The sequence below is a fragment of the Suncus etruscus genome, chromosome 18 (genome assembly GCF_024139225.1).
Source record: "Suncus etruscus isolate mSunEtr1 chromosome 18, mSunEtr1.pri.cur, whole genome shotgun sequence".
Classification (NCBI taxonomy): Eukaryota; Metazoa; Chordata; class Mammalia; order Eulipotyphla; family Soricidae; genus Suncus; species Suncus etruscus.
Window position 1 is genome coordinate 29,572,030 of NC_064865.1, and position 25,870 is coordinate 29,597,899.

A 25,870-nucleotide genomic window follows, 5' to 3' on the forward strand; every position below is an offset into this window, starting at 1 on the left:
AATACCCAGAGAAATAGAGATGAAGGTCAGAAGGACCAGCCCATGATATGAAGCTTACCACAAATAGTGGTAAGTGCAGTTAGAGAAATAACTATGCTAACATCTATCATGACAATGGCAATGAGTGAGAGAAGTAGAATGCCTGTCTCCAGTACAAGCAGGGGGAGGGGGAAGAGGGAAATGGTGGACATTGGTGGCAGGAAAGTTGCACTGGTGAAGGAAGGTGTGCATTTTGTGCTGAAACACAATTATGAACATGTTTGTAACCATGTTGATTAAATACAAATGATTTAAACACACAAAATAAAAAGCATTACAACAGAGTCCTGAAAAATAGTACAGTGCGTAGGGCACTTGACTTGCATGCAACTGTTCCTGGTTGAATCCTCAACACTGTATAGGACTTCCTGAATCTTGCAAAAGTGATTCCTGAGTGTAGAGCTAAGAGTAAGCCTTAATTACTCCTAGAAAGTAACTGAAGGAGTAATCTCCCCTCAAAAATGTGTTACAACAATGGAAGACAAGAAGGGGAATCATGAGAAAATCTTGAAAGATAAGGAAAGGATGGTATCAGATCAATAGAGGAAAACGTTTAGAGAGCTGTTAGTCCCAAAATTAATTCCTAAGTGGTTTTCTCTTCTATCTACATGCTTTGGTGATTACAGACAGATTCAGACTCTAATTTAGCTAATGAGTTAATAATGAACAATTTAGTTAATAAAATTTAGATATTTTAATAATTGTTATCGTGACCAACATGAATTACAAGTCTTTCACAGTAATATTTAAGGCACATAGTGACATTGAATCAAGGGTATTCCCACCATTAGTGTTGTCCTCCCTCCACCCCTGTTCCCAGCATTCCTCTCCTTTGCCCCCCAGACTGCTAGTATAGCTGGTCCCCTCTGTGTATAGCTTGTTACAGATTGGGTATCGATTCTGTTGTCATTAACAACATTCTTTATTTCTACTCAATGTTCATACGACTGTTTAATTCTGGTACCATTCATAAAATTTAGATTTTAATTTTAGTTACTAAGATGACTCCCAAACATATCACTACCTTAAACTTCTTGAAACTTCAGATTCACATATATGACTGCCTTCCTTGATGTTTCCACTTGATAATAAACCCAGATTCAGTATGTCCAAAACAACCTCCTTTGTACCCACTCCTTCCTTAGCCTTCTGCATCTCCCTAAATAGCCAGTTCATTCTTCTCAATGCTAGAGCAAGTATTTCCTTTCTTCATGATCTCATACTTGTATCTAGGCTTGTTGTTATTGTTGTTGAATTTCCTTTATCGCTTTGTCCCCTCATACTTGTATCTGGACTTTCAACAAACACTGTTAGTTCTTTCTAAGTTCAAGATGCATACCAAATCTTATCACAACTTATCATCCCCACTGTCCTCAACCTAGTTGAGGTTAGCCATCATGCTTTACCTGTACTGTTCCAAAAAGTTTCCTAATTGAACTCCATATCTTCCCCTTTTCCTGTTGTCTCAGACTACCATAGTGCATGTAGTAAGTACTACTACATATAAAGTAATGCACTCATAGGATACTATTTTCAGTCCTGCCAATGGACAAAACTGGAAAAGTTTGATAGAATTGCATGTGATAAAAATAAGTTATAATTTATAAGACTTAAATATGTATATATCATTAAAGTTGCTTCAGTTGAGGCTAGAGAGATAGTATAGAGGGTGGGGTGCTTGCCTTGCATGTGGATAACCTGGGTTCAATTCTTGGCACCCCATATGGTACCTTGAGTCCCATCAGAGTCTCATACCCTTGAGCATGTAGCCAAGAGTAATCCCTGAACACTGTTGGGTGTGACCCAGAAACTAAAAATAAAAAAAATATAAAGTTGTCTCAGAGCCATGATTTATTGTTGGTGGTAAATGTAAAGAAGCCCATATTATTTAATGCAGAATTTTCCATGTTACATACATATTGCAAAAAGATAGGAGTGAGACTGACACATTTATCTAGCAAATTATTAGGAATAACCCAAATACCATTTGAAAGTAGAATGCATTTTTAAACTGTTATTTTTGTGCAATGGAATACTGCATAATACAGCATTTAAAATAGTGAATTCAGTCTCCATGTAGAAGCATAAATAAATCTCAGAGAAATAAATACTGAGAATAATAATGAGCAAATAAATTTCAGAGAAATATGTACAGTATTTTATAGATAGCTCACTAGATAGCTGTAAATAGATACACACATATGAATTTTGAACAAGCAAATTAATATTGTTTGTGAGCTTATGCATAAGAACAATAGTTTAAAAGCATGTGTAGGTACCACTGACATCAAATGTAAGGACTGAGGTTACCTCAGGAGATGGAGAAAGTATAGATCCAAGATTGGCATACATGGAACCTGAATTGTTTTTGATATCTTATTCTTTGGGATGAAAGGTAAAGCAGATTGATAAGATTTATTGGGTGTGTACATGCATATTCATGATATTAGTTCTTGTTATTTCTGTTCTGGGAAACAGTTTTGAGCCCTTAGAGTCTTGTTCTAACTAACAAGCAAGGGTTGTTCTGCGAATCACTCCCAGGTGAGGGCTGGTCTGGTCAAGAAAAGCAGACTAGAGCTTAAGGCAACTGTAGAATGCCAAAAACATGGCAAGATGGCTTAACAAAAAAGAATGAAAAGGAGCTCTTCAGAATTTTTTTCTACACAAAAGCTATAACACAACTCTGAAAAGGTGAGGTCAATGTCAGACAGAGCTTGTATCTGAGAGAAAAGTACCATACATTTCTACAGAGGGAAGCTTCTGCCTCCAGCCTTGCCCCAAACTGTAGAGACAGACTGGTTTCTGCAAATGGATATGTGCACATATGAGTAAGGAAATATGCAGAGACCTTAAAGATTATTAATTTTTTTCAACAAATCAGAGAGGCAATCAAAGTGGCAAAGAGAGGCCATTAAATGGATGAGAAAGCAGAAAACTAAAAAATAAACAAGAAGCTTCAGAGAGATTCAAGGATGTGTAACATAAAATAGGAACATGCTGCTCTGAAAAAATAATTGGGAATTAAAGATAAATTTAAAATGATCTTGTTATATCTAGCCAAGATGATAAAGGGCAAAAAAAAATTAAAGTATATAGAAATTTCAACACCCATAAATATCAATTCCCAAGAGAAAAGATAAACTTGAAGGGGAAAAGAAAAAAAAAGAGAGAAGAGCATCTTGTACAGCTAAAACAGCTGCAGATTTTTATCTGTAGAGATTAGACAGGAGCAACTTTCATGCTATTCAAACCTTTCATTGTGCTGGGATTTGAAAGGAAAAAATAAAAGTTCCTTTGGCTAGTCTTTGACTCATTCAGCTTCTTGACATTTTTTTCTTATTGCAACAAAAAAAAGAACAGAATGATCTGACCCAGACAGAACATCCCTTATTTGTCAGGTTCCCAAATATTACAGCTGCTTCCACAGTCCTCCCGGGAAGTAGCATTTCCAAACTGAACTGAATTTTATCATCTTTCTGTGTCCCTGGGTGTGAGTACGTGCCTGAAATTTCTTGGTGGCAGTGCTCTGCTTTTTTATGGATTTGGTGGTGATTTACAAATAATTAAAGCTATATCACTGGAATTAGATGTCTTTAGAAGTAGTCAGAAATGAAGCTTTTCACACTTGTGTTTTAATGTAGAATTGTTTGGGGAAACATTCTGGGGAAATGATTGCTTTTAAAAAGGGGTGTGCTAAAGTGACATTTTTCAAATGAACTCTTTCTCATACCAGGTCTTGCACAGTCAGGTTCTTGGGGCTGTTTTGATGAATTTAACAGAATCGAATTGCCTGTATTATCAGTCGCAGCCCAACAAATTTATATCGTTTTGACAGCAAGAAAGGAGAGGAAAAAACAGTTCATTTTTTCTGATGGTGATTGTGTTGATTTAAATCCAGAATTTGGAATCTTTTTAACAATGGTAAGGACATAAGTTTTAAATATAATTTGACTGGTTTGTTATGAATTTAAACAAAAGGAATATAACAGTGGGTAAATGACTGTACAGGAGTTATCAGCTATTTTTAAGTTTTCATTTATTTTCCTTTCTTCTTTCCTTTCTCCCTCCCTCCCTTCCTTCCCTCCTTCCCTCCTTTCTTTCTTTCTTTCTTTCTTTCTTTCTTTCTTTCTTTCTTTCTTTCTTTCTTTCTTTCTTTCTTTCTTTCTTTCTTTCTTTCTTTCTTTCTTTCTTTCTTTCTTTCCTTTCTTTCTTCTTTCTTTCTTTCTTTCTTCTCTTTCTTTTCTTTCTTTCTTTCTTTCTTTCTTTCTTTCTTTCCTTCCTTCCTTTCTTCCTTCCTTCCTTCCTTCCTTCCTTCCTTCCTTCCTTCCTTCCTTCCTCCTTCCTTCCTCCTTCCTTCCCTTCCTTCCTTCTTCTTTCTTTCTTCTCTTTCTTTCTTTCTTCTTTCTTTTTCTTTTTCTTTCTTTCTTTCTTTCTCTTTCTTTCTTTTCTTCCTCTCTTTCTTTTCTTTCTTCCTCTCTTTCTTTCTCTCTCTTTCCCTTCCTCCTTCCCTCCTTCTTCCCTTCCTTCCCTCCTTCCTTCTTCCCTTCCTTCCCTCCTTCCTTCCTTCCTTCCTTCCTTCTTCCTTCCTTCCTTCCTTTCCATTCCTTCCTTCCTTCCTTCCTTCCTTCCTTCCTTCCTTCCTTCCTTTCCTTCCTTCCTTCCTTCCTCCTTCCTTCCTTCCTTCCTTCCTTCCTTCCTTCCTTCCTTCCTTCCTTCCTTCCTTCCTTCCTTCCTTCCTTCCTTCCTTCCTTCTCTTTCTTGTGTTTGAATCACACCCAGCAATGCTCAGGGCTTACTCCTGGCTCTGCTCTCAGAAATGACCCCTGGTGTGTTCAGGAAACCATTTGGGATGCCAAGGATTGAACGTGGGTAGTTTGCAAAGCAGGATCCCTACCCAATGTGCAATTGCTCTGGCCCTTAATTAAATATTTTTAAGTAGTAAAACTAGTTATTTGTTAATAATAATAATAGCTTTCGACAGTGAGCACTTATGTACAAAGTTTATTATATCTAACTGTAATAAAAATACCATCTCTAAATTCTTAGCATTTTAAAAATGGTTTAAAAATAAAGTTACTTCTTTATTCCACATGACCAAGAGTAACCCCTGAGTACTGCTGGGTAGAGTACACACACACACACACACACACACACACACACACACACCCAAACATAACTAATTAATGTGGGTTTATTCTGACACTTAATAATGGCTTAGATAAGTAATTTAAAATTTACAAATCCAGGGACAGGAAGATAGCTCAAAGGGCTGGAGATATGCTTTATAAGCAGACCATGAGTACCTGCAGAGTGGATAGTAGCTCTAAGCACCATTGGGTGAAGTGCCAAATTAAATTAAAACAAACAAAAATATACAAATAGAAGTGCAACAAAATTTTAATTTTGTTACAACCAATGAATTGAATCAATTCTCTTCCATAGTAATATTTTACCCATGCGACCATTTTCATATCATGGTGTAGAACTGAATCCCCCTGGTTCACGACAGCTTGGAAAATAAAGCATTTAATTTTGGTTATGCACCATATTCAACTAGAATTCTTTAATTAAAGAAGGAGAAATATGTTGAGAGACAATAAGCAATTTCCAAGAATTTCCACCCCCTAGCAAGTCATCTGCCCAGAAATGGTTAGGGACTCAAGTTTTCTTAAATACTTTCCCAAATAACTTTCCCCTCTTCACCTTACTTGCCTTTGTACTCTAGTATTTTCCTTGGGACTCTCTTTTCAACCTGTAACTACATACAAGCTTCTGTTTTTGTTCACATTTCTGCTTTTTTTATTATCATATTTTGTCAAATCCCTATATTCTAACTATAAAGAATAATTGAATAAAAGAAAAAAATTACTTATGTTTACCAATCATTGTGAAATCCTTAATTTTCTTCTTTTAATTTTTTATTCAAATATTGTATTTACAAAGTTGTTCATAGTACAAGTTGTTCCAACATCAATATCACCAATAACCTCAATATCAGTGTGACCTTTCTTCCACCAATGTCCCAGTTTCCCAGCCACTCCCTAATCTTGACTTCTTAGCTGGCACAAACAAATTTACTTCATGTTGCTTGCTACAACAAAATAGCAAATGAAATTATTATAAAATAGATCAACAAAAGTCAATTAATGATAATTGTTATATCTCACAATGGTGTTGCTTTAGACATTGTCAGAGAATTTACTGAGCTGTTTGGCTGCTGGTTAAGATTTTCATGTTATTGTTTCTCACTCATTGATCTTGATAGGTTTCTGTGCTACTTTCCCATCAAAGGTGTTATGCTCTACTGGGCTATGAAATTTGGAGGTGTGTGGCCACCTTCAAATGTGGCTACATGCTTCAGGAGCTTATTGAATTGGGCCTTTTGTATACTGGAAGATATGATGTGGGGCAGCTGTTGAGCCTCTGAAAGGGAGGGGAATCTGACCACCCGATTTCAAGAAGGTTTCCGTTTTTTCAGCTATCTGAAACAATTTGGTAGCGTGGATGCTTTTCCCTTAATTTCCTTCTTTAGCTCAGATATTTTAGATAATAATTCTAGTATTCATTTTATTTTAATTTTTTTTCAATTTTCTTAGTCAACTAGATAAAGACACTTCATTCTTGTTTCAGAGAGTTGCATATGCACATGACTTTATTAGTATCATGAAAATGGAAACATATCAAAAGAGTGGTATGCCATTAAAATATGGTCAAGGGTACTTGCTTCGGCAGCACATATACTAAAATTGGAACGATACAAAGAAGATTAGCATGGCCTCTTTGCAAGGATGACACGCAAATTCGTGAAGCATTCCATATTTAAAAAAATATATATATATATATATATATATATATATATATATATGGTCAAGGACTTGGGGGAGGCAGAGAGATGGCTCAAAGGGCTGGAGCACATGCTCTGAAGCTTCATGTGCTTTTCAGGTTTGCTCCCTATTTCTGCATAACATTCTTAGCATGCTGGGAATGGTATCCCTCTGAATAAATAAATATCTTGATCCAATACAAAAGAGAGCTGTTTAATTAATCTATTCTTTTTAAATGTCACTTTCAATTCTGAACTAGGGCTTTGAAATACACTAATATTCAATGAATAAGAAAATCCTATCAAGAATTAAATTTAAAATACTTTAACTTTTAGAACCCTGGATATGCAGGACGACAGGAACTACCAGAAAATTTAAAAATTCTGTTTAGAACTGTTGCAATGATGGTTCCAGATAGACAGGTATGTGCTCAGATTAAAAAACATACTACTGTATTCTTAATATGTTTGTCACTAGAGTTATTTAAAAAAGTCTCACTATTAATTTTCAGATCATCATGCGAGTTAAACTGGCAAGTTGTGGTTTTCTTGAAAATGTAATCTTGGCTCAAAAATTTTATGTTCTTTACAAACTCTGTGAAGAACAACTTACTAAGCAGGTAACTTGTTTATCTATTATTATTTTTCACAATATATTTGAGGAGGAGGTGGAGAAGGAAGAGGAAGAGAGCTCACTGACTTTTTTTTTAAACAACAATGAACTTGGCCAATTAGATTTGATCCATTATGTATTTTAAAGATGCTTTTATGTGGAATAATTAAGGAGAAGTTGTTGGAAAGAAGTATTCAGGAAGAACATTTCTCCTTTAAGTAGTCTCAGGGAGATCCTGTGTACTTTTTTTCTGCTTCTTTCAATTTTAACATATTTAACAGATTTTATAGCTATATTACAAAAATAAAACCAGAAAACCAACATTGGTATAATTGACAGATTTATTAATATTTCTTTAATTGTATTTAAATTACTGTGCGTTCTTTGCATTTTTATGTAATTAAGATGCATGTATAGATTTGTGTAGCTCCTTGCTCAAGAAACAAACAGTTCTAGTTTCTCAAACCTCTCTCACCTCATTATACCTAAGATAAACACACCCACTTTTTTTTGATTTACTAATATTTTCTTCAGTTCTATAATTTTATTTCAAGAATTTTATTTACTGCCTCCACTGGAAAACTCAGCGGTCCCCACCTATGTCCTCAATCTTGCTGACAGAGAAAAGAAGGCCCAGCTCCACAACTAATCTTCCAACGAACATGATACTTCTGAATCTTCCAAGTAGATTGGTCCTGACTGACAGCTTTGAGTGGGGGTGGGCAGAATTCCCTTTTTGCCTGAAGGCATAGCCCACAGTCATACCCACCACCCTCCTACATAAAAACAGCTGGGCTCACTCAACTGGGCCTCATCAAACTGCCAAGCCACCAAATCATTCCAGTTCCTATACGTCCTGAATTTCAAGACAGAATATTCGGCCATGTGACACTTCCAAATTTTACAGTACTGTCATCCCAATAGATTCAGAGCAAATCTGGTGGCAAAGTTTAAAAGAAATCACCAAACTCATTGAGCCTAAACAATGACACAGAGGCTCAACTGGCACTAACTAGCTCAGTGAATCCTCAGACAATGACTTTAGTAACTCCATTGAGAGATAAAACAATGGTTACAAATACTCTTATTGATCTCAGTTTTGATAATTCCATTTGCCATTGTGTTGTACCAAATAATATGGAGTAAATTTGTTTATACCTGCAAGGGAGCATTCTGAGGTGGTGGGTGGGAAACTGGGACATTGGTAAAGAATGGTCACATCGGTGGTGGTATTGGTGTTTGAACATTTAATGCCTGAAACAACTGTATTATTGAATAACTTGGTAAATCTTGGTGTTATAATAAAAATTTTGTAAAGAATCTTATGTAAGTGGAATCACAAAGTATATCACCTTTTGGGTGTACATTTTAAATTTGCTATACTATATTTTTAAATAACTGGATGTTTAAAGAATACACATACTCATCAGCTTGTTCTTTGCAATGCAGTACAAATATTTTTAACCAGAGAAGTAGATTCCTATTTTTAAAATTTTGAACTAATAAAACTTTGTGGTTTAGTTATCTCCAACACAATAGTATGCAAAGAATATATGATAGTTTGCATCTATCAAAATTCGGGGCTGGAGAGATAGCATGGAGGTAAGGCATTTGTTTTGCATATAGAAAGATGGTGGTTTGAATTCCGGCATCCCATATGATCCCCCGAGCCTGCCATGAGTGATTTCTGAGCATAGAGCCAGGAAATAACCCCTGAGCACTACTGGGTGTGAACCAAAAACAAAAAACAAACAAAAAATTTTAATTATTGTATATTTATATAGAACTATTGTATATGCATATTTAAGATGTGTCCACTTTATTTCATATAATTTGCATCAAAAGTAAAAGTCACCCTTTAAAATATAAAATGCCCTACTGTGTATAACAGAATAACTTTATTATGTATGTAGTGAAGCTACAGAGTTTTTCAATTAAATAATATTTTTCTCCATTTTAATCTTAGGTTCATTATGACTTTGGACTGAGAAATATTCTATCTGTATTGAGGACACTTGGAGCTCAAAAACGAGCCAGACCAGAAGACAGTGAATTAAGCACTGTTATGAGAGGACTAAGAGATATGAACCTTTCTAAATTGGTATCTTTCTTCTTTAAACTCATCTGTCTTTCAAGATTTTGACCTGGTTTAATTCTACTCACCTAACAAAAGGGAGCTGATTCATTTTAGCTGTGACCATGAATGATTTTAGGAATAATGGGTAAAAAGCTGCCATTGTTCTTCCAGGAGGTGGTAAAACCCCATGGCCTTATATGCTCAGCATGGGAAAGACATGGATCTTCTCTATATTTTTATAAAATAAATTTCCTCCAAGGGCTTCAGCTTCCAAATTTTGGTCCAGATCTCATCCATTTTTTCATATATAACACAAATTATAAGCAGGGAAATATGCATTCATGAGCAACTGCAAGAACATTTTCTTCTTTCCAGATAAGACTAGCTTATTTCAACTGTCTCCCTTAGAGCATCACCTTCATTTATTTCCCCCCAAAATGCACTAAAAATTACTATAGACATTGCTGACACCATGATTTGAGATGCTTTTGAACTAGCCAAGAGATGAAACCATGGATATATTTATTAATGGACTTTGCTATGCTCCATAGAGCAACATGCCTGTGACCTGGGAAGATAAGGTTGAGGAATAAAATGCTTCATCTGAAGCTCACTTTCTAGTTATAAGACCTAAAAGCATCTATGTTATAAAAGCTTTTTAGGCTATTGTCTTGTGTGAGTCTCACAGTATTTCTATGATAAGAATGTTAAATGTGCCCATTGCCATATGACATATTAGAAAATGAGTTTAGCAGGGGGTGGAGGAGGAGGGAAATATGGGGCACAATGGTGGTGGAAAGGTGGTACTGGTGAAGGGGGTGTATGTACATTTTATGAATGAAACCCAACTATGAACATGTTTGCAACCATGGTGCTTAAATAAAGATATTATTATGAAAAATATATCTAGGTACATAAGAAAAATAAAAAAGAAAGAATATGTGTTTAGAAAACACACACAATTTAGTTCCAAAGGTAAAACAAATCTTTACAAGACTTTATGGTTTTCAATCTATTAGTTCATCTAGTTCATTTTACACCCACAAGCAGGTAATGAATGATGTTATTGAAACTCTTTTAAAAAGGATTCTAGAAAATTCTCAGGAAAACTTGTACAATTAGAAGTGCTCCAGAGTTTACAAAGAAATAGTCTTAGAAAAGACCTATTTGACTCAATTCTACTACTTATAAGAAAGATGGTATGGAGCTTTGCTGGGGCCTTCCAATCAATGCTGGATGAGACAGTCACAAAGAGTTATAGTTTCCATATCATTAATATTAACAATATTATCACAATGTACATTTTCACTGGTAATATTCTTAGATATATGCCTAAGTGAGAAGCAGAATATTTGATAGAATAATATCAAACTTTGGAGCAATAGATTGTAGATGTTGAATGAAATTCTACTCCACAGTGTAGTTCCATAAATAATGTAGCTCTGTAAGGAACCAGTAGTGGTGCCCAGGAGAAAGTTCTAGAAGATACATCTACTTAACAGAGTAAATGATTATTTGGTAATGAAGTTCAATATGTAACCTTGCTAGTTGATAAATATTTGTTGACTGAATGGATACATTTTTTTCTGTGACATCCTAGGTCGATGAAGATGAACCTCTTTTCCTCAGCTTAATCAATGATCTGTTTCCAGGATTACAGTTAGATAGTAGCACTTATGTGGATTTGCAAAAAGCAGTAGAAAACCAGGTGCAGCAGGAAGGTTTAATAAACCATCCACCTTGGAATCTCAAACTTGTGCAGGTAAACAAAAGTAAATCTATGATTGGTGTAACAGTCATTGTGTGTTGTTAAAGACTCAATTTGAACTTAATGTTAGTTTTGCTTCATGTTAATCTCCAATTAAAAACAAACATATAGGGGAAATATATATATATATATATATATATATTTGTCTTAAAGAAATGCTATGGATAGACTTCATTGGAAAATAATTTGTGGAGGTCACTCTTCCTATTGTTCTTAGTCTCAAGAACAATAAGAAGAAGATAGAAGTCATTAAAACTTTTAAAGGGAAGTTCTAATGGGAAGATGGGACAGCCTTGCTGGCTGCTATGCCAATCTAGTAGTAATGCCCATACCCCACTTATTTTTGTAGCGTTCATCCAGCAACCACTTTATCAGCTGGTAAAGAAGCTTTAGCAGATATACAGGATTATGTTTCCAATAGCTTGATTTTTTTGAGTATCTCCCAGGGCTTCTGGAAAATGAAGGAGCTGAAATTGTGGAGAGAATTAAAAGTTACATTTAAAAGATAAAAATTGCTTTTTAGCTTACTATTCTTGTCAGGTTATAAGATATGACATGTAGTAAACACATATTTTAATCTTACACGGAGATAACTAAGTTTTAAGTGATTTTTTCATTCATATATTGAAAACCATTTAAATATTTCAATAGTTAAGTTTTTGAAATTAACCATAAAACATCATTTTATACGTGAAAAATTAGATATTAGTCATTTCAGTAGTTGGATATTAGAATTATTATGTTCTTTTATGGTATCAGTAACTTTACTTTTGAACAGAATATTATGGTAAGTGCTAATTACTTCTAAATTATTGGTTACAGCAGACATACAAAACTCCGTAACACAATAGTAATACATCTTAAGAGAATAACTTATTTTCTACCTCTGAACATCTATGAGGCCTTTGACTTCTTACTTTTATTAAGAAACTATATATAGACAGGATATTAGAATAGACACTTTTCAAGCTCTTCTTGAAGTGTATCTCCCTGGAATCTCGACCATTTCTACATGACTGGTCTCTGACTTCTGATGTTTTTGCTCCTATGGGTTCATATTCACCACTACTCTCAGGAGGTGGAGGCTCTTTGTCGGCAGGCACAAAAACAGAGGGCATGACATGCCTGGAATTTACTTTCTAAACTGTCTTTTTATAGACTGGAGGCAGCGGAGTGGGAAATGTAAGGCCCTTGGCTTCTAGGTGTAAAGAGATGGCTTGTTAAACCTATGTGAGTCTGTAGGACCAGGTTTTATTCTGCATAATGGCATATTTGTTCTCAATCACATTTATCTTTACTTTCCCTATCTCTGTAACACTCTCCTTCCACCCTTGTCAGTTCGTTGGAACCTTCCCTGAATAAGTCACGTGCACAGGTATTCTCATTCCAAACCTTATTTAAGGGGATTGCAAGTAAAATTATAACAAGGATCTTCACTAGGATGGTGTGCTGCTACTTTCCACCACCAGGGGCCGCTATCACTCCACTTGATGCAGAGAAAGTTTGAATGTGGTGGGGGGATGACTCCTCTAGCATCATCAAACCTCTCAAAACAGACACAGACTTTAAGGAGCAACGGCCAGAACTAAAAACGTTTAATATCCAAACTTTAATTCAGGTTCCACGTTGTAATTATTGTCATTACTTTGTCACTTATACAATTTTATCGTGTGATGCTCATTTGCCATCTCCGTTTAGCAAAACCAATTTTTTCACCTCCGGTTTTCTCTTTTAACTAGAAAAATAGTGATTTTAACGAACATCTTATTGAGAGTTTTAAATTTTAATGGCAGAGATAGAGCCAAAGTACTGGAGTGCATGCATTAAGGCTCTGGGTTCATCCTGTTGGCTCCCAACAGTGCTGGCAAAACCCTTTCCCATACTCAAAAGAAAGTTCTAAAGTTTTCACCCATGGTGTCTATGTATGTCTATGAATGTCAGATTCGTACTACCCATTTCAGTTTGTTCAGGAAACATTTGTTCATGTTTCTCTGTGTAGTTATATGAGACATCACTGGTGCGTCATGGCTTGATGACTCTTGGGCCCAGTGGATCTGGGAAGACAACAGTTATAACAATCCTGATGAAGGCGTTAACAGAATGTGGAAGGCCTCATCGAGAAATGCGAATGAATCCGAAAGCCATTACGGCTCCACAGATGTTTGGCAGACTGGACACTGCCACCAATGATTGGACAGATGGGATATTCTCTACCCTGTGGAGAAAGACTTTAAAAACTAAAAAAGGTTCGTGGTGCTCGATTTCTTTCCCTGCTAGATTCTAAATAACCAGATGATTTGTTGAACTTTCTGCTTTCATTTTTTGCTGGTGTAAAGTGATAAGTGTTTGCTAATTACTTGCAGGTGAAAACGTGTTCCTCATATTAGATGGTCCCGTCGATGCCATTTGGATTGAAAACCTAAATTCTGTGTTGGACGACAATAAAACTCTTACACTAGCTAATGGAGATCGAATCCCCATGGCCCCCACTTGCAAGCTCCTGTTTGAAGTGCACAATATCGAGAATGCTTCTCCTGCCACCGTGTCCAGGATGGGCATGGTCTACATTAGCAGCTCCGCTCTCAGTTGGAGGCCCATCATGCAGGTGGGAAGGAGAGAGGGCAGGAGTTTGCTCTGACGCTTGCTTGCCCTGGTTCACTTTCTCACCAGAGAACACGTTGCTTTTGCTCTGTTTTTGCTGCAGGCCTGGCTAAAGAAGCGCACTGCACAGGAAGCTACCGTCTTCCAAGGTCTGTATGATAGTGTATTTGAGGACGCCTATACGTTTATGAAACTAAACCTTCACCCAAAAATGCAGCTCCTAGAGTGCAATTATATTATGCAAGTAAGTTTGGGAATTAGAACCTAGGTCAGCCATATGCAAGATAAGCACCCTATCAATTGCTCTATCACTCCAGTCCCAATACTGTATTTTGAGGAGGCACACTGCGTATGTGGGACTTACTCTTCACTCTGTGCTCAGGGATTTTTTCCTGGGATTGTTCAAGGGATCATTTGTAGTACTGGGGAATCAAACCTGGGTTGGTCAGATGCAAGGCAAGTACCTTACACCTATACTATCTCTCCGACCCTATTTTAAGTCCCCTTTTTAAATAATGAAAAGTGCTCTTTAAAAATAGAAATATTTTTATGATGTCACTGTGAGGGATGAGAAGTTTGATACCAATGAAATATCTCATTCATGTTCCTTAACTACATTTACTTTTTCACTTCTCATGTGGAGATATTGTCAGGAAAAAAGAATCAATCTTTTCCATTGCCAGTTTTAGTGACCTCCCCTGAAAATGTTTTGAATAATGCAAGGGGGCAAAATAAAAATACAAAAATATAGTTTTACAGAGAATAATGGAAAGGAGTTTGTGGCAATTAGGGAAACTTGGGTGACAGTCTTTGCTTTTCTCATTTTTTTCTACTTATCAGAGAGGGAAGCCTTGTAAATTTTTGTTGTTATTGTTTTGTTTGGGGGCCACACCCAGCAGCAATCAGGTACTCCTGGCTCTGCACTCAGAAATTACTCCTGGAAGGCTGGCAGGCTCTGGGGGCCATATGGGATGCTGGGAATGGAAGCAAATGCCCAACCCCCTGTACTATTATACAGGCACCTTTAAAAGAGTCTGAGTAGCTTTTAGCATTTCCCCATCACCTTTAGTTTTCTTATTAGCCTTTGGGGAAAGAAAATTACCATAACTAATCATAGATTTTTAAGGATTCTCCTAATTCTGGTCTCTAGGTAATTTTCATTATCCATTCAATGTTTTTATTCTCAATTATTTCAATGCAAGGGAATTAGTTGATAAAATTAGGTAGGTTGGAAATAATACTGAAGACAAAAAGCAATGAATTATTTAGCAATTACTTAAAGGTCCAAGTGAAAATCTTATTTTGAGGTAATTTTGTTTTAACATATTGGGATAGATCACCTTAGTTAGATTTAGGCTTGAATCAAAATAGTTCTTTCTGGCAGGTGACTGTGGTATGGGGTTAGAGATGAAATTGATGATGCAGGGAAACGCAGTTTCTTAAAGGGCCAGGACTTTACAAGACTTTACACTCCTTTGTACTGGAAGGACAGCTAGACACAATGTATGCCTTAAGAAGTGTGACTGTGGGGCCGGGCGGTGGTGCTAAAGGTAAGGTGCCTGCCTTGCCTGCGCTAGCCTTGGACGAACCGCGGTTCGATCCCCCGGTGTCCCATATGGTCCCCCAAGCCAGGAGCAACTTCTGAGCACATAGCCAGGAGTAACCCCTGAGCGTTACCGGGTGTGGCCCAAAAACCAAAAAAAAAAAGAAGTGTGACTGTGCTTCAGTAAAACTTTAATTGCCAAATAGTTGGCTGTTACCTAAGGTCACAGTTTTCTGAGCTCCAATGACAGCTAAAATGAAATATATTTTTAAATCTAAAATCTGAGAGTAACTAAGCTTTAAAACCAGAAATTACCTTAACAAATGTCTAGTTAAGGTATCTTTTTTTTCAGATTAGGAAACAGACTTCAAGATGTTACTGTATGGATGTGGGGATGATAAACTCTGCTTACAGATCCCTCATTTTTTATCCTTTGTGTTGAACCTGCAGCTAAAGTTTTGTTAGCTATATTATAGAACTTAGAAAGTGCTAAATGTGCTGATAAATGTGTTTTCTTCTCTCTTCTTCAGCTTTTAAAAATTTATCATAACCGTCTAAAATATAGAACTATACTCTATTGTTTTTAACTATTTTCAGTCTCTCAATCTTCTGGAAGGTTTAATTCCCTCCAAAGAAGAAGGAGGTGTTTCCTGTGTTGAACATCTTCATAAGTTATTTGTATTTGGCCTAATGTGGAGTTTAGGAGCACTTCTGGAATTAGACAGTAGAGAAAAGCTTGAAGTCTTCCTGCGAACTCATCAAAGCCATCTATGCTTACCAGAAATACAAAAAGACTCTAATGAAACCATGTATGAGTTTTTTGTCACTGATTATGGTAAGCATAAGTGACACACCTGAAATGAAAGGATGTTTTATAAAATGAGAAAAACATAATCTTATGAACTCCCTCATTGGGGAATATGAAGATAATTATTATTATATACTGGACATACAATTTTTGATGAGCCTATTGGTAATATAATAGAAATTAACATATTGGTTTTTGCCAGGAATGAGTGAGGGGCCTGATTATCTCCTGTTGGAATGACTTTACTTAAAAGTGAAATCTGTCATTAATGTTAGCCATACCTTTACACTATATAATTTCTAACACTTAAAGAAATGCACAGAATGAACAGATTTTTCTTGATGTAAAACATAGTAATGATCAGTTTAACAACTGATGGAATGTCAAAATAGTGAAAGATGCGAGCAGATGAATTCCATCTGGATGAGAAACACATTCCTTATTGTTGACTTTCAGTCTCACTATATTCAAGCCTATTTCATTGATCTGAGGGTCTGCCTTTATTCCAACACCATGCTGTTTTAATTACTTCAGCTTTGTAGTACAGTTTGGAATTGGTAAAAGGGATGCCTCTCATTTTTTTTACCCCAAAGATTTCTTTAGCTATTAATGGAGGTATATTATTCCTAAGGATATATTAAACACTTCAGGAATGTTTGACCTATCATAGTTTTTGTACCATAAGACACAGTTTTTCCCCTAAAAGATGCATCTTATGGAGTGAATGCCACCTGGAGCTGAAGTTTGAGTGCAGGGGAGGAGAGCATCTAAAAACTATGTGTGTCTTATTATGGTCACATGTGTTCTTACAGAGTGAAAAATATGGTATTTGTTTGAAGAATGTCATGAATATCCTTATAAAGATTACAATAAGTGTTTTCTAAATAGCTCTTCTTTTTGTTTTATTTGTTTTGGGGGGCAACACCCAGCAACACTCAGGATTACTCAGGGTTTGGAACTTAGAAATTGCTCCTGGCTTGGGGGGGACCATATGGGATACCAGGGATCGAACCCAGGTTTGTCCTGGGTCAGCCACATTCAAGGTAGACATCCTACCACTGTGCTACCACTCTGGCCCCCAAATAGCTCTTTCTCTTTCATTATTTTTATATAGAACAACTGGGGACTTTTAGTGTTAACTTTATAGCCTGCCACTTTAATATATAAAACTGTTGTTTCTAGATGCTTTATGGTAGAGTCTTTAGAGTTTTCTAAATATAGTATAGTGAGAGCATGGCTTCTTTTCTTGTCCAATTGCTATGGCAAGTACTTTTAGTACTATATTGAATAGAAATGGTGAGATTGGGCAACCATGACTTGTGCCAGATTTTAAGAGGAAAGACTTTTAGTTTTTCCACATTGAGTATTTTTACTGCAGACTTGTGGTAAATGGCTTTGATTATATAGAAGAAAGTTCCTTCAATTCCTATTGTGTTAAGAATTTTTATCATAAATGGTTGCTGGATCTTGTCAAATGCTTTCTCTGCATCTAGTGATATGATCATATGATTTTTCTATTATTTATATGATGTATTATGTTGATTGATTTGTGCATATTAAACCATCCTTGCATTCCTGGGATGAATACTACTTGGTCCTAGTGTATTATATTTTCAATGAGTTGTTGGATTCTATTGGCTAGTATTTTGTTGTGTATATCTTCATCTGTGTTCATCAAGAATATTGACCTGTAATTCTCCTTTTTGCTTTTGGTACATGGTCATGCTAGCTTCATAGAAACTGTTTGAAAGTGTTTCTGTTTTTCAATTTCCTGGAGCCTAAAAAGGATCGGCAGTAAGTCCTCTCTAATTGTTTAAACAATTTACTAGTGAATCCATCTGTTTCTGAGTTTTGTTTTGGGGAAAATTTTTGTGACCATTTCAATTTCCTTGATAGTGAGAAATCTGTTTGATTTACAAATTATCTTGGTTTAACCTTGGGAGTAGGAGTTCAAGAATTTATCCAATTTTTTCTAGGTTCTCTCTTTGTTTTTAAGCTGTTCCTTTTTTTTTTTTAAGATAATGTATTTAAGCAAGGTTCTATCATTTTGTGAAATAAAGATTCTTAAAGTAATCTGATTAGCTTTTGAATTTCTGTAATGTCTATTATGCTAACCTGCTTTATTTCTGGGTCATTTATTAAAGTTATTTCTCTTTGTGAGACTAGCTAATCTTTTATTGATTTCTGTTTTTCAAAAACCAGCTCTTGCTCTCATTGTTTTTTTTTAGATTGTGTTTTTAGGGTATCTAGTTAATTTATGTTTTAAGTTACATTATTTCCTTCCTTTTCCAGGTGATCAACATTTTTATCAATCATTTTCTGATCTCTTAAGCCGTGCAGTCAAGTTATTGATGTAGGCCCTTTATTCCTTTCTGATGAATGTTTACAAAGCTATAAACCTTCCTCTTAATACTGCTTTTGCTGTGTCCCACAGATTCTGATATGCCATGAACTTATTCTTGTGTTTTTTTTTCTAGGAAATCTGATTTCCCTTCTGACCATTGGTTGTTCAGTAGCAAACTGTTTAATTTCCACTCGTGTTAGAGTTATTACTCATTTTCTGTTTGAAATTTGCTTCTTTTTTCAATGCATAATGGTCTGAGAAGATAGTTCATGAAATTTCTATCATCTTGGTGTTTGTGGAGATAATGTTTTTGGTCCAGCATGTGTTCTGTCTTAGAGAATGTACCACATGCACTGGAGATGAATTTGTATTCAGCTTTTGGTGGATAAAAAGCCATATATGTTTTATATATTGCATATATATATATATATGCCCCTCTCTTCTATTTCTTCCTTCAAAGCCAGTATTTCCTTGCTGAGTTTTTGCCTGGTTGATCTACTTAGATGTGATAGAATGGTGTTAAAGTCTCCAGCTACTATTGTGTTGCTATTGATATCTTTCTTCAAGCCTTTTAGTAGTTGTTTTAAGTATTTTGCTGGTCATCATTGGGTGCCTATAATATAATTTTTTCTGATATATTTCTCTTTATTACTAATAAATGGCCTTCTATGTCTCTTGCAACTTATTGAGCCTGAGGCATATGTCATCTTATGGCCAATCCAGGCTTTTTGAGATAGTATTTTGCTTAAAGAATTGACTTTAGTGTGCGACACCAGGCCGGGAAAATCCGCGAAAGTACACCGGCCCAGTGGGGCCCGACTGTGAAAAACTGTGAGTGTGACCTGTCTATGTCTGTCTACTGTCCTCTTTCATGAAACTCTTGCGAGTGGGGCAAAAAGAGGCTCCAGAAACCTCGCTCGCCCAGACGCCATTTTCAGGGAGGGACTACAGAGCATGAAAACCGGCTAAGCTTTGCAAAAGCCAGCTCCCTGTGTGCGACACCAGGCGGGGAAAATCCGCGAAAGTACACCGACACCAGGCGGGGAAAATCCGCGAAAGTACACCGGCCCAGTGGGGCCCGACTGTGAAAAACTGTGAGTGTGACCTGTCTATGTCTGTCTACTGTCCTCTTGCATGAAACTCTTGCGAGTGGGGCAAAAAGAGGCTCCAGAAACCTCGCTCGCCCAGACGCCATTTTCAGGGAGGGACTACAGAGCATGAAAACTGGCTAAGCTTTGCAAAAGCCGGCTCCCTGTGTGTGACACCAGGCAGGGAAAATCCTCGAAAGTACACCGGCCCAGTGGGGCCCGACTGTGAAAAACTGTGAGTGTGACCTGTCTATGTCTGTCTACTGTCCTCTTGCGTGAAACTCTTGCGAGTGGCGCAAAAAGAGGCTCCAGAAACCTCGCTCGCCCAGACGCCATTTTCAGGGAGGGACTACAGAGCATGAAAACCGGCTAAGCTTTGCAAAAGCCGGCTCCCTGTGTGCGACACCAGGCCGGGAAAATCCGCGAAAGTACACTGGCCCAGTGGGGCCCGACTGTGAAAAACTGTGAGTGTGACCTGTCTATGTCTGTCTACTGTCCTCTTGCGTGAAACTCTTTGAGTGGGGCAAAAAGAGGCTCCAGAAACCTCGCTCGCCCAGACGCCATTTTCAGGGAGGGACTACAGAGCATGAAAACCAGCTAAGCTTTGCAAAAGCCGGCTCCCTGTGTGTGACACCAGGCGGGGAAAATCCGCGAAAGTACACCGGCCCAGTGGGGCCCAACTGTGAAAAACTGTGAGTGTGACCTGTCTATGTCTGTCTACTGTCCTCTTGCGTGAAACTCTTGCGAGTGGCGCAAAAAGAGGCTCCAGCGGAGCACGGCCGCTCCGCTTCGCTACGCGGCCGTGCACTCTTTCTAAGGAAAAAACACCATTGCAACAAGAAGGAAAAATTACACTAAGAACGGTGTTATATCACAGAAGCAAACATTTCGCTCTGGACTGTCTTCTCTGTTGCATGCTCAAGCCTAAGATTTGACCCAGTGTGAGGCTTCATCCACGGAGGACTCCCCTCCCTTAGAGGCAAGTCAGCCCATCCAGAAAGGGAGGAGCCAGAGGAGTGTGCTGCCTGCATCATATAGACAATGAATACCACCACAACACGTAGAAAAACCCACAATACAAGTGTGACAATGGGGAAACAACGCAGGCCAGCATCAGACATAGAAAATGAAGATGACAATTCTGAGGACCAGATAATGACCAACCAACTAATCAACCTCTCAGATAAGGACTTTAGACTAGCAACATGGAAGATGCTCAACGGACTCCAAGAAACCATGGATAGAGTGGAACAGAACACTAATAAGAACCAAGAAAATATGAAGACAGAAATCACAAAACTCTAAACTGAAATAACATGTCAACTAACAGGACTGAAAAAGTCAGTAAACTAAGTGAATGACAAAATGGATAAGCTCTGGGACAGGGTATCAGAAGCTGAGAATAGACTTGGTGCTGTGGAAGATGAGATACATAACAATACCATACAGCAGGAGAGATTGGACAAAAAACTTAAAGCAAATGATCAGACAATGGAAAAATTAGTCAAAAAATGGGAACAGATGAAAATAGAAGTCTATGATAAGATCAACAGAAACAACTTAAGAATCATTGGAGTCCCAGAGACCCAGGAAGAAAATTTCCAGGAAGAATCAATGGTCAAGAACATCATTAAAGAGAAACTTCCAGAGCTAAAGAATATATGTGATCAAATCCTGCATGCCCGAAGAGTACCAACCAAAAGAGACCCTAGAAAAACCACCCCAAGACACATCCTAGTCACAATGACAAATCCCACAGATAGAGACAGAATTCTGAAAACAGCAAGATCAAAAGGGGAAATCATGTTCAAGCAAGCTTCCCTGAGATTACAGCAGACCTGTCACCAGAAACACTAAATGCCAGAAAGCAGTGGTGGGATATTGTGACAAGACTGAATGAAATGAATGCTTCACCCAGAATACTATACCCAGCAAAACTCACTTTCCGGTTTGACGGAAGAATACATGGCTTCACAGAGAAAAAACAGCTCAGAAACTTCACAGACACAAAACCAGTCTTAAGAGAAAAACTGAAAGACCTAATCTAAGACAAGACTACCCAAAAGACACACCAAATTTTGAAATAAAGATGGCGTTAAATCCCAGGACAATTCTTTCTCTCAACGTCAATGGACTAAATGCACCAGTTAAGAGACACAGAGTGGCTAAATGGATCAAAAAACTCAATCCAACCTTCTGCTGCCTACAAGAAACGCACCTGAATAGTCAGAACAAACATAGACTCAAAATAAAAGGCTGGAGAAAAATTATCCAAGCAAACAACACCCCTAAAAAAGCTGGAGTGGCCATACTAATATCAGATAATGCAAACTTTATACTCAGGAAGGTTGTAAGGGACAAAGATGGATACATATACACAATGGAATATTATGCAGCTGTCAGGAGAGATGAAGTCATGAAATTTTCCTATACATGGATGTACACGGAATCTATTATGCTGAGTGAAATAAGTCAGAGAGAGAGAGAAAAACGCAGAATGGTCTTGCTCATCTATGGGTTTTAAGAAAAATGAAAGACACCCTTGTAATAATAATTTTCAGACACAAAAGAGAAAAGAGCTGGAAGTTCCAACTCACCACAGGAAGCTCACCACAAAGAGTGATGAGTTTAGTTAGGGAAATAACTACATTTTGAACTGTCCTAATAATGAGAATGTATGAGGAAAATGGAGAGCCTGTCTAGAGTACAGGCGGGGGTCGGGTGGGGCAAAGGGAGACTTGGGACATTGGTGATGGGAATGTTGCACTGGTGATGGGTGGTGTTCTTTACATGACTGAAACCCAAACACAATCATGCATGTAATTAAGGTGTTTAAATAAATAAAAAAAAAAGAAAAAAAAAGAATTGACTTTATTGACTTTGGGCCTGCTTTTGCTATGATTAGTCTAATGTGTTTCATGCAGGCAACAGAATACTGGATTCAATTTTTTAAATTCATTTACCTCTCTTTAACTCTTGGTGCATTTAGTCCATTGACATTGAGATAGATTATTGTCATGGAATTTTGTGCCAGCTTTTTTTTTTTTTTTTTTTTTTTTTTGTAGAAGTTTGGCTTTGTGCAAAGAGATAACTGCTGGTGGTGCTCAGATGGACTGAATATAGAGTCAGGGATCAAACTAAGGTCAGCCAAGTACAAGATCAGAACCTAACTCACTATACTAACTATGGTCTTTCAAAGAGTCACTGAGTCTTTTACAATTATAAACTTTCATGTAAATAAGGAAAGTTATTAATGAACTTTCTAATGAGTTAATAGTGTTTTCTCATCCCCAGAAGTCTTAATTTTATTCCTTTTATTATAAGATTTTATCTAAGATTGTTGTTTTGGACTCTTCTGGTATTGAATGGCATAAACCCTTATCCTGAGATCCATTCTAGGGTTTTAATTAAACAGAGAAATTGAGTTATGCTAGTTTCTTATCTTAATAAAACGATAAGACAACACACAGTGGTAAATTCAATTTATGTGTATGGTATTCAAATTATACTTCAATTGGAAGTTGAAAAAGTAAAACATCATTTAAAATAACATTATAAAATAAAATTATTAGGAATAAACTTAACAAAGTGTTATATAAAATTTGTGAAATTATGCAAAAAGAAATTGAGAAGCTTCAAACAAATGAAGAGATAAATTATATTTATATAACCATAAAATTTAATATTGCTAAGATGTTATTTCTTCCCAAATTAATCAATAAATTCAAATGCAATCACAGTGAAAAATATTGATGGCATTTTGGACTGATGTTTATTTAGAAATAAATTATAAAATTCTATAGAAAGGACTTAGAATAATTAAGTAATTTTTTCAAAAACAAAGTTGAGGTTCTCACATAAACCTCATTTATAAAGTATAGGAGTAACAGAAACTCTAGAAGTAGATCCACACATATATGGTCAGTTGATATTTGTCAAAGTTGTCAAGGTTATTCAATAGGGGAAGAGCATTATTATTGTTTTTATTTTTTGTTGGCAAAGGAATTGATTATTCCCTCAAAGTATTATCTAAGATCGTCCACAAAAATTAACTTAATAAAAAACTGGAAGGCTTACTTTGCATGTGGGAGTCCAAGGTTTCATCTCTTTTATTACACGTTGCCTGGAACACTTCCAGAAATGAGCCATAATAGCTCCTGAACTCTGTCAAATATGATCTACAATGTAAAAATTAAAAAAGAATGATCTTAAACTTAAATGTAAGAGTAAAACTATAAATTTTCTCTAAGAAGACAAAGAATGGGTATGTTATTGAATTAAACAAATATTTATTTGCATCAAAAAACTCAAACAAGAAAAATGGACAAATTGAGCTTCATAAAAATTTAAATCTACTAAGGAAATAAGAGTTTAGCCACAGAATATAAAGTAATACTTGTAATATATATCTCTAATAAAGGCTTTGTTCCAGAATGCTTAAAGAGCACTTGCATTTCTATAACTAGAACACAACTAAAAATATAACAATGAATTTAAATATATATCACCAAAAAGGAATCTGAATGGTGAAAATAAACATAAAAAGTTACAGATCATTGGTCATTAGGGACATGCAAATGAAAGCCACAGTATATTATGATAACACAGCCACTAGAATGGCTAAAATTTATGACCAATGCTAGATATTCATGAGAGTAAGTAACAACAAACTCATCTACAGTACAGAAATTATTATTACAATGACTTTGGAAACCATTTCTTAACAGCTAAGCATAGAGTTAATATATAATATACTTCTTGTGCAAGGAAATTTGAAATTGAGGTTATCTTTCAACGATAAATAATTATTTAGCTATTGTCAAATGTGGTTCCCTGTCTCTTTTCATGCATTCTGTGTACATAGTGACTTTTGGAGGGGGAGTACTATCTTGATTCATAATATAATATTTAAAAAACATTTAAAATGGCAGTAAAACTCAACAATGCAAGGAATCAATTTTAGTGGGAAAATAGGAATAGCTTTCTTCAAGGTTGCTTAATGAACAATGAATGCAAGGCATCATCGATTGTAAGGTGCATGCCTGAGATGTAAATAATTTCTTTCTGAAAATTGATAAGATGTGGCAATAATCTTATAATAATAATACCAGCCAGTAAATTAGTAGAGATTATTAATCAGTATCATGAAAACTCAATTGCACTCATTATGGAGTCATATTTGCTTTTCTTGTTTCTCCTAAATGAAAAAAATCCCATTTCCCCCCTTTATTAAGTGCATGTGGCTTATTATTAGAGAATAATCTTTCCTTGGATTTTTACCATTAAATTATTTCAATTCTGTTTCAGACCAGCTTTCTTTAGGTAAGTAACTTAGATGTTTAAAACCAGACTTTATAAAGAAGCAAAACAAACTTAGATGTCAAATGCCACATAGAGTTGATAAGCATATTTTAAGAAAAAAATTTTAATAGCTTATGTGATTGTGTTGATTATCATGGTACTTTCTTTATGTGTGTTTTGAGATAACTTTAAAAATTCTACTATTTATTTACATCATTTCTTGCTTACTGTGTAGGTGATTGGGAGCACTGGAATAAGAAAGTTCAACCATATTTTTATCCAACTGACAGTATTCCAGAATATTCATCAATTTTGGTTCCAAATGTTGACAATGTTAGAACCAATTTTTTGATAGACACCATTGCAAAGCAACATAAAGTAAGTTTGATAGTTCCATATAAGATTGAAAAAAAAAAAAAACCACATACAAGATTGAAAACTCAAATTCCAGCACAAGGTAAGAAGTTAGTGTCACTTAAGAGAAATGTGTTGTAACCCAAATATCCAAGAACAGATGACTGAATAAAGAAGCTATGGCACATATATACAATGAAATACTACTTGGCTATAAGAAAAGATGAAGTCATGCAATTTGCTGCTATGTGGATGGATCTGGAGAACATTACCTTGAGTGAATCAGTCAGAGAGAGAGGAACAGGTTCAGCCTGAACTTTTTCCTATAAAGTTCCTTTATATCAGGACAAAATATCAGGAGAACTGGCCTTCTAGAAAACCTACCCTGGGATAGGGGTGAGGGGATAAGTTAGGAAAAGGAAAACTAGGACAATAGTGGAGGGAAAATGTGTCTGCTACTGAGGCAGGCTTAGGAGAGTTTAGGAAAACTGGTAACTTTGGAATAGTGGCT

The 25,870-nt window shown here is 36.2% G+C and overlaps 1 protein-coding gene and 1 non-coding gene across 2 annotated transcripts in view; both read left to right on the forward strand.

Annotated features, from left to right (window-relative positions):
- Positions 1-25,870, forward strand: part of DNAH8 (dynein axonemal heavy chain 8) — a 406,635-nt gene that overhangs the window by 188,442 nt on the left and 192,323 nt on the right. Inside the window, 10 exon segments of the mRNA XM_049765310.1 lie at positions 3,773-3,960; positions 7,199-7,285; positions 7,375-7,482; positions 9,442-9,576; positions 11,153-11,314; positions 13,320-13,566; positions 13,684-13,925; positions 14,025-14,165; positions 16,062-16,299; positions 25,241-25,383. Of these exon segments, the coding sequence (XP_049621267.1) occupies positions 3,773-3,960; positions 7,199-7,285; positions 7,375-7,482; positions 9,442-9,576; positions 11,153-11,314; positions 13,320-13,566; positions 13,684-13,925; positions 14,025-14,165; positions 16,062-16,299; positions 25,241-25,383 (1,691 nt within the window).
- On the forward strand, positions 6,756-6,862 carry LOC125996745 (U6 spliceosomal RNA). Its single transcript, XR_007491427.1, has one exon. It is a non-coding gene; the product is annotated as a U6 spliceosomal RNA (small nuclear RNA).